The sequence below is a fragment of the Seriola lalandi genome, unplaced genomic scaffold (assembly GCF_002814215.2).
Source record: "Seriola lalandi dorsalis isolate HSWRI2012SDOR001 ecotype SW California unplaced genomic scaffold, Sedor1 jcf7180002053942, whole genome shotgun sequence".
NCBI lineage: Eukaryota > Metazoa > Chordata > Actinopteri > Carangiformes > Carangidae > Seriola > Seriola lalandi.
Genome location: NW_019524495.1, coordinates 30,951 through 43,471, shown reverse-complemented (window position 1 = coordinate 43,471; position 12,521 = coordinate 30,951). Strand labels below are relative to the sequence as shown.

Here is a 12,521-nt window from a genome sequence, read left to right as displayed (position 1 = left end):
ATGGAATTTCCATTTTCTACTTTTTGAGAACATGGTGTTATCTGACGACGGATCGACACACACTCATCAAGAGTCACACAGATGGAGAGAGAGCGCAATAAAGAGACAGAGGGAGAGAGTGAGAGATGAGGAAAGCAGTGGATGGGAGCAGAGCGTGTGATTGATGGAGGGAGGTGTATCACCAAACAAGCAGAGAGAAAGAGACAAACAGAGAAAAAGAGAGAATTTGGAGAAAGGCAGAGTAATGCAGCGAATGTGAGAGGGAGGGAGGCAGACAGAGAGATGAGTAGAATGCAATAATGTGATAAAGCAGCTGAGGAATGGAGGTTTTTCTACACTCTGACGCTTTTAGTCCCATTTCTACTTTTTACGGCAGATTTCATCATATTACCAAAGGCCATTTTGGCTCTATTGTGGATAATAGGCTGCTGTGGAATTATTGGAGATGCTGGCTTAGATAATGGTCACTCTCTCTCTCTCTCTCTCTCTCTCTCTCTCTCTCTCTCTCTCTCTCTCTCTCTCTCTCTCTCTCTCTCTGTGTCTCTGTCTGTCCATATCTCCATTCCTCACTCTGTCTCCCCTGCGTTAGAGAGGGAGAGGTAAGGCAGAGGAGGTAAAGGAGGAGGAGAGAGATTAATGGCATACAAAGATGGGCAGAGTTGGGGGCGATGGAGATAGCTAAAGGTGCAGCGCATAGAAAAGCAGCTAAATCTGTAAGAGAAAGGAAATAAGGATAGGTTGTGCTCCGTAGATTTTGTGTGTGTGTGTGTGTGTGTGTGTGTGTGTGTGTGTGTGTGTGTGTGTGTGTGTGTGTGTGTGTGCGATCAGACTGATTTGTGAATATTTGCTTCTAATACAATAAGTGGATAAGAAAATTGGATTTATTCATCATTATATCCCTTCTCCAGAGCGAACAAAGCAGCCTGAATTCTACAGCAGATGTATTCCTGAAGGCGTACAGTATGTTTAAAAAACAACCTCAGGTTTCTGGTTAAATGTCTGTTTCTTGTGTTGATCTTATCTACACAACATCTGTGACTTTGAGCTGCAAGGATGAGTCGATTGTTTGGCAGAAATAATTTTGTTAATGAATCACTGATTTAAGTAATTTTTCAAAAAAAGGTTTTGCTGCGTCTCTGTCTTACTTTATTGTAAATTGAATATTTTTAAGTTTTTGACCATTAGCCGGACAGAACAAGACATGTGGTGTCATCACCTGTTGCTTCGGCTTTATCATGTTTTGTAGATCAAACAATCAATCAAGATCAGAGCAAAGAGTCACCAGTTCAAACCCACAGATTGGCTTGGAAATCCATTACAGGGCTAAAACAATTAGTTGATTATTAAGTGGTAACAGTGTTGATTAGGGCTGAAACTAATGATTATATTCATTATCAATTAATCAGCCAATTGTGTTTTTGATTAATGAATGAACCACTCAGTCTATAAAACTCAGTAAATAATGAATAATGTCCATTACAGTTTCCCAGAGTCTCAGGTGACATCTTCAAATATATTGTTTTATCTGACCAACAGACAAAAACATTGAATATTAAATTTAATGTAAGACAGAGAAAGCAGCAAATTAAAATATGACTTGATCGATTATTAAAACACATTCATTCATTTTTTTGTTTATCAACAAATCAAACAATCAACTGACCAAAGCTGGACAATTTTTAATAAGTCTTAAAAAATGCCAAAAATTCAGCAGTTCCGCCTTTGTCTTCTATGATATTAACGTGAATATATTTGGACTGTTGATTGAATCAAACAAACAGTTTGAAGGAGTCACCTTCAGCTCATGGAAACAGTAAATGCCATTTTTTGAGATTGTCCTCCCAAGAAAAAACGACAGCATCAGTTGCTTGGGTAAATGTGCAACAACAACATATGTTTAAATTAAAGTACAAAAGCCTTTAATCAGTCGTAGTAATCATGACTCTTGTCCGTCAGGATCAAAGGAGGAAGTAGTGTAGCGTTGTTATAGAGACGTAAAGTCTGCACAGAACAACAACAAAATCGATGTTTGCTTTCCTACCAACAGTGAGTCATGACTGTGACCGTTCCTCAGTCTTAACACACATCATAATTAACCTAAACCATGATGATGTATATTTCCATTAACTGTAGCAAGGTCATATTTTGTCTTTCAGTTTGAAGGTAAATTTCACTCTTTTCTGATATTGTGACCAAAAAGTTAAGTAGGAAAATAGTTCATTGATCATAACAATAATTATTGGTTGTAGCCCTGATATATTGCATCTTCTGTGTTTGTGTAGCTGAGTGGAACATACTGTATGTTAAGATATTAGTTAAAATGACAGTGAGATTTAGACTGTTTGTGTCTGTAAGTAGCAGCCCTCCACTCTACAGTATACAGTGTTTATAAGCCCACAGATACACATGACTATCTCGCTGGAATATGGTAGGATAGAGGGAAAAGGTGGGGGTAGTTAGAGGGGTGGAGAAATCAAGATGGGAGGGCGAAGAGGATGGAAGAGGAAGGGAGTCAAGATGATGTGAAGACACGAGGAGGGGGGAGGAGAGAGAAGAGTGCCTGAAGAAACACAGGAAGAGAGAGATGGAGAGACTGAGGAGGAATGGCAGAGGGAAGGAGGGAAGGGGGAGCCTATTGCCCTGAGACTACGGCAGAGAGAGAAAAAGAGAGGGAGAGAGCAAAAGAGTGATAGCCTTACAGCAGCACCTAATGGCTTCTCTGGAGAGAAGGAGAGGGAGGGAGTGCAGAGGAGGAGAAGGCATAATGAGGGGGCTATGACAGAGGCAGAGATAGATTTAGAGAGGTGGATGGAGGGAGAGACAAAGAGAGGTGGAGGTTGTACGGCCATTCAGTAAAGATGGTGTCAAAGAAAACGGGGAGAGGGTGGAAAACGGTAAATGTTGAGGTGGGGGCTGCTGAGGCAGAGACGGATCCAGACGTTAAATGAGCAGCAGCGAGAATAAAGATGGATGAGCGTGGATGTAGAAAAACAAATGTGAAACAGGTAGAAAAACAAATCAATGCAGGGGTGAAGTCAAGAGGAGGAGGAGAGAGAAGAGCTGTTGGGCGAAATGAGGCAGGCGCGAAGAGGAAGGATCAGCCCTCGAGGTGAACAAAGAAGGAAGGAATGAGGGGAAGATGGATGGAGTCGAACGAAGGGTGGACAGAGAAGGAGGGAGGGAGGGCAGCAAGAGGTGGAGGAGTGGCTGGATGGGGGGGGGTCTTAAAAAAAAGATAGGGGGAGAAATAGAGATGAGAGAGAGAACAGTGAGAAAGGAAAGAGATTGAATGAGATGAGGAGGAGAAGGGGGCACAGAGAGAAAGACTGGAGCACCGAGCGGTGAGACGGTGAAGGGGGAAATTGAAGAAGAGGTTATTCAGAGAGGTGGAGGATGACTGGATGGATAAAAAGGCAGTTTACTGCCATAACGAGAGAGAGAGAGGGAGAGAGAGAGGGAGGGAGGGAGGGAGGTAAACAGAGATGGGAGGATGGACGGATGGATGGATGTGTGGAAGATATCTTTACCTCCGTTAACAGCCGTGTAATAACACTGATCGCAGCTGTGAATAATTCAAAGCCTCTAGTTGGGAATTCTCTCTGGGAAGAACCCGAGTGTGATAACCTCACACACACACACACACACACACACACACACACACACACACACACACAGGACACACTCAGCATAGTGTTAGATTTCCTCTCTCCCTCTATTTATTGCTACTTCTAGCTACAAGCTTTGTATATTACCCTCAATACACACACGTGTGCACATACACACAGTGGTAATAAAGGAGGTTGTGATATAAAGCGCACAAGAGAGAGTAATAGAGAGAAGAAGAAGAGATGGAACAGTCCACCTGCTGTGGCTCCCAGTTGTCACTCAGACGCACCATTCTCCGCCGCCATGATTAGATTATATAAAAAACACATCAATCTCTCTCCCTCTCCCTCACACACACACACACACACACACACACACACATATATTCTCCCATTTTCAAAACACACACATTTACAACGTACCCAGACACAGCCTCTCTCCCGCGTGCAAGTGTCTGCACGTGTGTCTTTAAGGTCTCCATGGCTACTGTTTCCAGGGTGATTTACTGTAGCACCTGGTCCCTCTCAGGGTGGTACACTCGTCTGCTCGCCACAATCACTCCCCGGCCACCAATGATCTCATCCCTTTGCTCAGCTCACGCTCCCTCCTCCTCCTCTTCCTCCTCCTGGCTTGTTGTCATGAACATGATTTACTCCTGTCTTCTGTCCTCTCACTGCTCGTCATATTCTGCTGTCTGCGACCATTTATCCTCCTCACTAATAGTATTCACAAGAGGGAACTTGGGGAGGACTGAAGCAACTCTGTAAACTGCTCTGCAGGATCCATCAAACATCAGTGAATAGTTGAGCTGAAACAGTCGTTTAAAATAATTAGTTGGTTGACATAAAATGAATTTCGATAACTTCAATAATATTCATCACTATAAATATAATTCTTTTTGGTTTTTAACAAATCAGGCAATTTGAAGATGTCACTTTGGGCCTTGGGGAATAGTGTCAGCCATTTTTTTGTATTTTATGCTTTAATGTATTATGTATTGATGTGTGTCAAGTAACCCTGAAACAGACAGACATTTTACTCAAAACCACAAAGGTACACCCCATGGTGTCACTACAGGAAAAGTCTAGGGATCACCACAGTCTGTAGGCCCAATCCTTTGGAGGTCACAAATGTCTGTGCAAAATTTCATGGCAATCCATCCAACAGTTGTTGAGATATTTCAGCCATTAAAGTATTAGCAGCAGACTGACCGACCCACACTGCCAGAAAAGCTGAGCGTGGATTCTTTGAAATAACCTGTAGATTTCTGAGAGCCAGTTTTCCACACCCTGTCACCATGTCTGCTGTAGAATATACATTTGTTTGTAGGTGTTGAGGCCTGGGTGGAGCTGTGGTGAAGTCAGGATGGAGAAAAAGGCTGAGAGGAAAGCAGTAACAAGCGATAATATCCTATGAAAGGAACAGTGAATTTACGTTAGAGGCATATTCTTTGTGCTATCTATGGTAACGTGGATGTGCACAAAGTAGTAAAAGTCATATAGCTTTAGCTTAAAATGCTACAACATTAGTCTATAGTATGAGGATATAAATCTTATCTCTAAGAATAGAAATAAATAAATAAATCAAAGTGTTTGTTGGGTAAACTGTAATTTAAAGAATTCCATGCTGCATGACAGCTAACAAGCATGAACTGACATCCCAGGCTCTGTGCTGTCTGTGGGTGGCATCCTGTATATGCAGAGAAATCCCTTGGTTAAGCACAGTGCCTCCAAACAGCATTCATGCTGCAGGGATTCATTTACTTCAATTGATCCACTCCTGTATGCCTACATGCATTTCACAGCAGCACTGCATGGCATCATGTTGGTTCAGTTATGGTTAAAGGATGATCCCAAGAAACCCTCTTAACCCCGTCTATTGTTTTGGAGTCTGTGAGGGGAATTTTGCAGCAAAGGGTTGTGTGTATTTCATTTTGACGTTGCCCCTTAAATTATACGCGAGTATGTGTGTGTCTGTGTGTGTGTGTGTGTGTGTGTGTGTGAGATGGAGAAGATTCAGAAATAGGCCAGTTAGGGTTTAGAGCAGAGAGATGTTAGAGATTAAACAGACCTCTGTGGGGAGCAAGACTCCTCTCCAGCAGTTTAAATATAACTCTCTTCAGGGAGAAACTGTGTAAGTGTGTGTGTGTGGGCTTGTTTTACTAAAATCATGGGGTCCAAGAGCCCACTATATTTGTGGGGTCCGACAGATTTGTGTGGGCCAAAATGCTGAAAACCACAAGTGTGAATGGCTTTTTGAGGGTGAGGATTAGAATTAGATTTGGGTTGGGGGTTAGTGTAAGGGTCCCCACAAAGATAGGTGTACCAGGGTGTGTGTGTGAGAGAGAGAGTTGTGAGGTTAAGGTAGGGGAGTTCTACAAATGAAAACCTGGTGGCTATGAATCAAACCACTAGCTTCATACCTTTTACTGTTAGTGTGTGTGTGTGTGTGTGTGTGTGTGTGTGTGTGTGTGTGTGTGTGTGTGTGTGTGCATGTGCGTGTGTGTGCATGTGCGTGTGTGTGTGTGTGATGTCTTCTTTACCTTGGGTGCTGTGGGGATAGTTTAATACTGTGAGGTCTGGCTCCACCATCTGCTCAGGGTTAGTGAGTATGTGTGTTTTTGTATGTGCATGTGTCGTTATGGATCAGTCAGCAGGTGCTGCATAATACTTATGTTTTTACCATGTGCTCTAATACACAGCTCACTCGTTTTTTGTTTTTTTTTTATCAACAAATATTTTATTCCTTGACTTTTACGTCAACCATATTAAGCAGTGAGAAATTGGAAACATATGATTAAACATACAGCAGGTTGTCTATTTCTCCCATATGGTGACTTTGCTATATAATGGGAACAAGCTAAGATTTCTAACTATGGGACGACTGCTTCTTTCAGATTATAGCTGTAGATGAGCCCACTGCAGTCACCTATCTAGCTGACTGTCCGTGGGAACCTGTTGTCTGTTGTCTTTGCTCAGCTGGAGTCATAGTCTGTCTTTACATCATGCACTTTCTCTGGATTGAGTGTTGTGATTTACTTAAGTTTGCTGTCTAGAACAATAATTTACAACAAGATGAGTTGAAACTTGCAATCCGCTGGTCTGCAACGTTCTGAAATCAGCCAGTTTACACTGCTGCAACTAGACAAGACCGTGTATGGTTTCCATAGCAACGACTCTCTGTACTTCGGTTCCAACCACAGCTTTTCAGACTTTTTTGTAGCTGATACTTTGTAGCATCTTATAATAGTAGTAAAGTAAATAATAAAATAAGGAGCTGAACCGTTTTACTGCCAGGTTTGGGCACTACTTTTGCTAACGCTAAGCTATGTCATCCCTAAAAAAAGCACTTACCACAAACACCCAGACGTGCATTGTGACAAAGGGCAGTTTGTTTTCTTATCTCGTTTGAGTACATTTTACGGCTTGTGTCATGCGGCTCTTCCTCAAACAAATTGACGAGTTCATTCTCTCTTTCCCCCGTCCAAAATGCTCCCATATCGACCAGCTGACCGTTTGTAACGGACTTGACCAGCTGACTATGCAACAAGCTGACTGGCTGTTGAAACAGATGACGTGCCTTCTGTTCTGAAACCAGCCACTGGCGCCTTGACAAGCTTATGTAAGCTGATTACATGATATGCTACCAAACTAGTGGAGACATCACAGAATCACCTCATACATGTTAGAGGCCTAAACAGTTAATCGATTAGTCAACTGAGGGAAGATCAATCTGCAACTATTTAGAAAATCCATTCATCGTTTCAGTCATTTTTCAAGTAAAAGTTCCAAACTTCTGTTTTTCAAATATGAGGATTCAATTCTTAAACAATCCCTAGATTGAACATTTTTTGTTTTTGTTTTTTGGACTGTTGGTTTCAGACAAAACAAGACATTTGAAAATGTCACCTTAAGCTCTGTCAGAATATAATCAGAGTTTTCTTTCACTATTTCTGGACATTTTATAGACAAAATGATTTGTTGATTTGTCAAAAAATGAACACTACTTTAATCAGTAAAGAAGGTTGAACATCCATGTTTCAGACTGTGGAGTGGAAACTTGTGTTGTCAGATGAAAACTGTCATCTGGACAAAATGAAAAAAGGGATGAATGTGGCAAAAAATCTCCAGATAAAGAGTACATGGGTTTTCCTTGCTTCGCACTAGTTATTCGTCCTAATGTAGACACACCACTCCAGCAACTAACCTCCACTTCTTGAGGCATCTAATTCTATTACTACCAATGTTTTTTTTTTTTTTTCAGCTTTTTCATTTGCATATTACTCCACTTCTCAGACATCACAGGGGTCAGAGTGCAAGGTCGACCAGTGTGAGGCTCAAGGACATTCAGACATTGATAAGCTCTGGCTGTGAAAGGGATCAAACCTGTGACCTTCAAGCTGGCCACACCAACCAGAGACACGCTCCATGCATCTGCAGCAGAGACTATCATCTGCTGCAACATCCACCTCTGTCTGGATGCAGAATCCAAATCTAATGCAGGCAGATGCACTTCCTGTTCACTTTCTCAGTTTGATTGCAGCCATAGTCTGCGAAGCATCCCGTCATCCATCCATCCATCCATCCATCCCTCTCTTTCTACCGTTCCTGCTCTCCTCCTCTTCACGCTCCCTCCCTCCTCTTACAAAGTGGGTGACAGATGTGAGCCACTATGGAGAGCACACAGACACCTAGCGCTTTGCTGCCAGGCGCCGCTGCTCTTATAGGGTGTGTGTGTGTGTGTGTGTGTGTGTGTGTGTGTGTGTGTGTGTGTGTGTGTGTGTGTGTGTGTGTGTGTGTGTGTGTGTCTGTGTGTGTGTCTGTGTGTGTGTGTGTGTGTGTGTGTGTGTGTGTGTGTGTGAGTGAAAGTGCATGAATGTATGTTTTTACGCATCATGTGCAGTTGTGTTTCACTTATTGCCTTCATGCAGGAGCTGTAAGGCATCACAAAGTGCTGTAGTAGTCTGTGTTTGGATTTCGAATGTGGGTGCATGTATGTAGCTATGAGTGAGGGTGCATGGCAGTGTGTGTGTCTAATATATACATATATATATATGTGTGTGTGTGTGTGTGTGTGTGTGTGTGTGTGTATGTATGTACAGACACATTTTGCTCCATGAGACAGGAATGAAATGGACAATCCCCCCCCCTCACTTACACACATGCGCACACACATATCCGCTCACTTCATGTGTAATGTAATCACCTGGGCTCTCCATGCCTCCTAACCCAATAAAGCTGACAGCCTCCACTACACGCGCACACACACACACACACACACACATGCATGCACAAACACACAAACAAACACACACATCCTCCGGAACAACCTGTGATACATTTACCTCTCGTTTCATTTCATCCTCTGTTCCCTTTCCTCTGCCGTGTTTTTCCCGCTACAAACTGACTTTGTGGCAGCCGACAACAGCTGTTGCAGTTTCAAACTCCAGCTTCTGGAGTTGCCGGTAGTTAGCAGCTAACCATTGAGTCTCATTAGCCGCTGACCCATTTCTTTTGAACAGCACAGAGTTTGGGGACTGACTCGAGTCAGTCCAAAGTGCCAGAATGAAGCATCGGGGGAGGGACAGGGAAACAGAGGCAGAGAGAGTTGGATTGACAGGGCTGAAAGAGAAAGCAGACGGACTGACTGTGGATCCTCTTTGTTACATTATTCAACCACATTCATGAATTGGGACAGAGAGGACAGAGAGAATGGAAGATGGACTGATAAATAGGGAAAGAAGAGGTCGAAGAAAGTAGCAAAATTGTGGGATGACTGTGAGTGTGCTTGTGCGTACAGTAAGTCTGACTTGTTGGGGTCTGCCCAGCGTTGCAGAAGGGTGACCAGGCGCGGCGGCCATAACCACTCCTCTGAGCGCCATCTGCTCCTCGCCACAGCAACTGTTGCCAGGGTACCTGCTCTCCTCTCCTCTGTCCCACCTTTTATTCCTCCTCTTTTGGCTTGTCACCTCCTTGCTTCCTCTTGTTTTCCCTCCCAAAAGAAGACCTGCTCTGCTTTCCTCCTGTTCTCTCTCTCTGCGCTCATGGCTTCCTAATTTCCTCACACATGCTCTTTTCTCATCCCTTTCATTAATTTAATTTGCTTTTTCATTCTAAAGAGGATACCTGCTTTCTATTCAATAAGCTTTATTGGCGTGACATTCAATTCATTGTATATTAGCAACGCTTCAGCGAAGTACTAATAACACTGAAATAATACTGATACTGCTGCTAATGCACTTGCTTTTTTTCACATTTTTCCTCATGTGCTTTTCATTTTTGCATCTTTATTTAACAACTAGTATACACACTGTACTTTTCTGTCATTTCTCCAGCTAACTGATACTGTGCTATTACTGCCGCTTCTCCCCTGCAACACACACTCACACACACATGCTCAGACACACGCACACACACACTACCTTCACCAAAATCTTTAATTCTCTGAGACTTTTCCTCTCCTCTTTCCTATGTAATCCATCTTCCTTCCATTCCTTCATTCCCTGGCAATTGTGTGGACATGACTCAGGGCCCCCTGTCTACAGAGGGAGAGAGAGAACCAGAGGAAGAGTGCAGAAAGGAGTTTGATGGTGGGGTGTTTAGAGAGAAAGGAAGAAAAGAGGTAGAGTGAGTGGGGGAGAGGGAGAGATCGTAGATCAGAACCGTCATGATTGAGCCATCTGCTGAGAGAGGCCAGTGAGACACACACACACACACACACACACACAAGCGTGCTTAAAGATCACCACTGCCACCCGTTGGGCATTTCGCGACACTACACCTCTCCTTCCCCTCTCAGCTCCTCCACGGCATTGTCTGAATGCTCTGCTGCCATCCAGCAGGAACATGCCAACCGGAGATGAGACACGTAGCTCTGAGCATCGATCAGTCTGGTCTGGCTGTCTGCTGAACCAGTCTTAAGCAGCCGATTCTGTTTGCTCCACAGGGTCTTCTTGTGCTCTAATATATGAGGTTTATCTCCACCTAACTCCTTTCTAAGAAGAGCGGAGCCTCAATACGGATTATGAGGCTTTGGCTCTTTCAAAACATATTGAGTATAGTGGTGTGTTACAGATTCTGGCCAACGCTACAATTCACCACTGTAATCCTGCTTTTGCTGTTTCATTCTTTCCCTGCAGTTAAATGTGATTTGTTGTACACTGTCTGTTCCTCTGTCTGGCTGTGGGTGGCTGCGTGTGGTAGTATTTTTATATGTGCAAACACTCTTTACTGCCCTGAATCGTTCATTCTTCTCCTCTCAGGCCTTTCCTCTCTCTTACTGCCGGCAGCGCTAAACGACGTCCAATCTCGTTCAGCTGTCTAACCTTTAATAGATTCATAAATGCTCCTCTCCCATTGGCCAGATCAGGCCATTTCATCCTATTAGAGATTAGCATATGGCTGAGTGGAGGAGGAAGTGCTCTTTATATGCTAATGATGAGATAATGTATGCAGCGACAACCCACCACTGCCCTGTTGGGAGGACTCAGGGTGGCCCGACGTGCTGAATCTTGAGGCAGTCCTGCGTCGATCTTGCTGTTCACTCTCATTCACAGACACCTGGACTGAGTCTTTGTGAACGTTTATACAACACAATGCTCGACTACAGTGTCGTGCGCAAAACAGACTGTGTTGAAGTTGTCGCTGTAGATGCCCCCGACGCTACAGGAGCGAATTGAATATGCATTCCTCCTGTACCTGATGTAGTTGTGTTACCTTCACTTGTGATACAGAGCTGTAACAATGACAGTGAAAAGGAGGGTTGTGTAATTTGAAAAGGTTTTGTGAGATGTGTAAAAGATCATTTGGCTCATTTTTGCTCAGTTTTACCATTTTAGATACACAAACATGATTAAAATAGACTTTACAGCAACAGTTGGACACTACTGGTAAATACATTCAGCCCATAAAATCAGCACCACTCTCATACCTGTACAGTCGTAATAAGGCTACCGCTAGCAGCTAGTTCGGTTAGCTTAGCTTAACACAAACACGGGAAGTCTGGCTCTGTATAACAAACCAGCACACCTTAAAGCTCACTAAATAGAATGTTATATACAAAAACTGAAGAGTACAAAAAAGGATTTGACATTTTTAAAATATATAGCATGATCATTGATGCTTCAGAGGTTCTAAAAAGAAGCTTTTGTTTCCTTTGAGCAGATCCAACATAGCTGTTTCCAGTTTTTAGCTAACCAGGCGCTGGCTGTAGCCTTGCATTTAATGTGTGGTATCAATCTTCTCAAATCAGCCTATGCCAAATTTGTCAACCTATTCCCTTAACTTGCCTGATTGATAAGTGATTGACTGACTGACCAACTGCCACCGCCTCTCTCTGTGCAGGAGCAAGGTGTGGTGGGCATGTCACGACCGCCGGGCGCTATCCCTCCTCCTCACCCTGGTGGGGGTGTGGCCTCAGGAGTAGGCCCCAACCAGGGGTCGGGACCACCTCCAGGCTATGTGGGCAATCAGCAGCAGGCGGCCATGATGAAGCAGATGATGGCGATGGAGCAGGAGAAGAGGGTGCAAATGCACATGATGGAGCAGCAGAAACAGCAGCTCTTCAGAGAACAGAGACAACAGCAGCAGCAGCAACTACTGGCTGAACAGGTGAGGTTTTTCTAAGTCAATGTGCTCATACCATGAGGTTAGTGTCTGTGTGGGGAATTTAAAAAAAAAAAAAAAAAACAGGAAGGCCTGTGTGATTCATCTGTCATGCATGAAATTATAATTTGTGTGTGTGGGCATTGTTTGTATGTGTCTGCAGCTCTAACAAGAGCAGCTCATCCTCTCCTCTTCTTTACTGTTGTCTGGTTGCATGTATAATTACCCTCAACCAGCCCCCTCTTCACTACTTCCTTTTCATCTCTGCAGTGTGTGTGTGTGTGTGTGTGTGTGTGTGTGTGTGTGTGTGTG

General features: G+C 43.5%; 1 protein-coding gene across 1 annotated transcript in view; it reads left to right on the top strand.

Moving 5' to 3' along the window:
* maml3 (mastermind-like transcriptional coactivator 3) overlaps positions 1-12,521 on the top strand; it is a 109,821-nt gene that overhangs the window by 89,990 nt on the left and 7,310 nt on the right. The window contains exon 4 of the mRNA XM_023402546.2: positions 11,949-12,215. Coding sequence (XP_023258314.1) covers positions 11,949-12,215 — 267 coding nt within the window. The remainder of the gene's footprint in view (positions 1-11,948; positions 12,216-12,521) is intronic.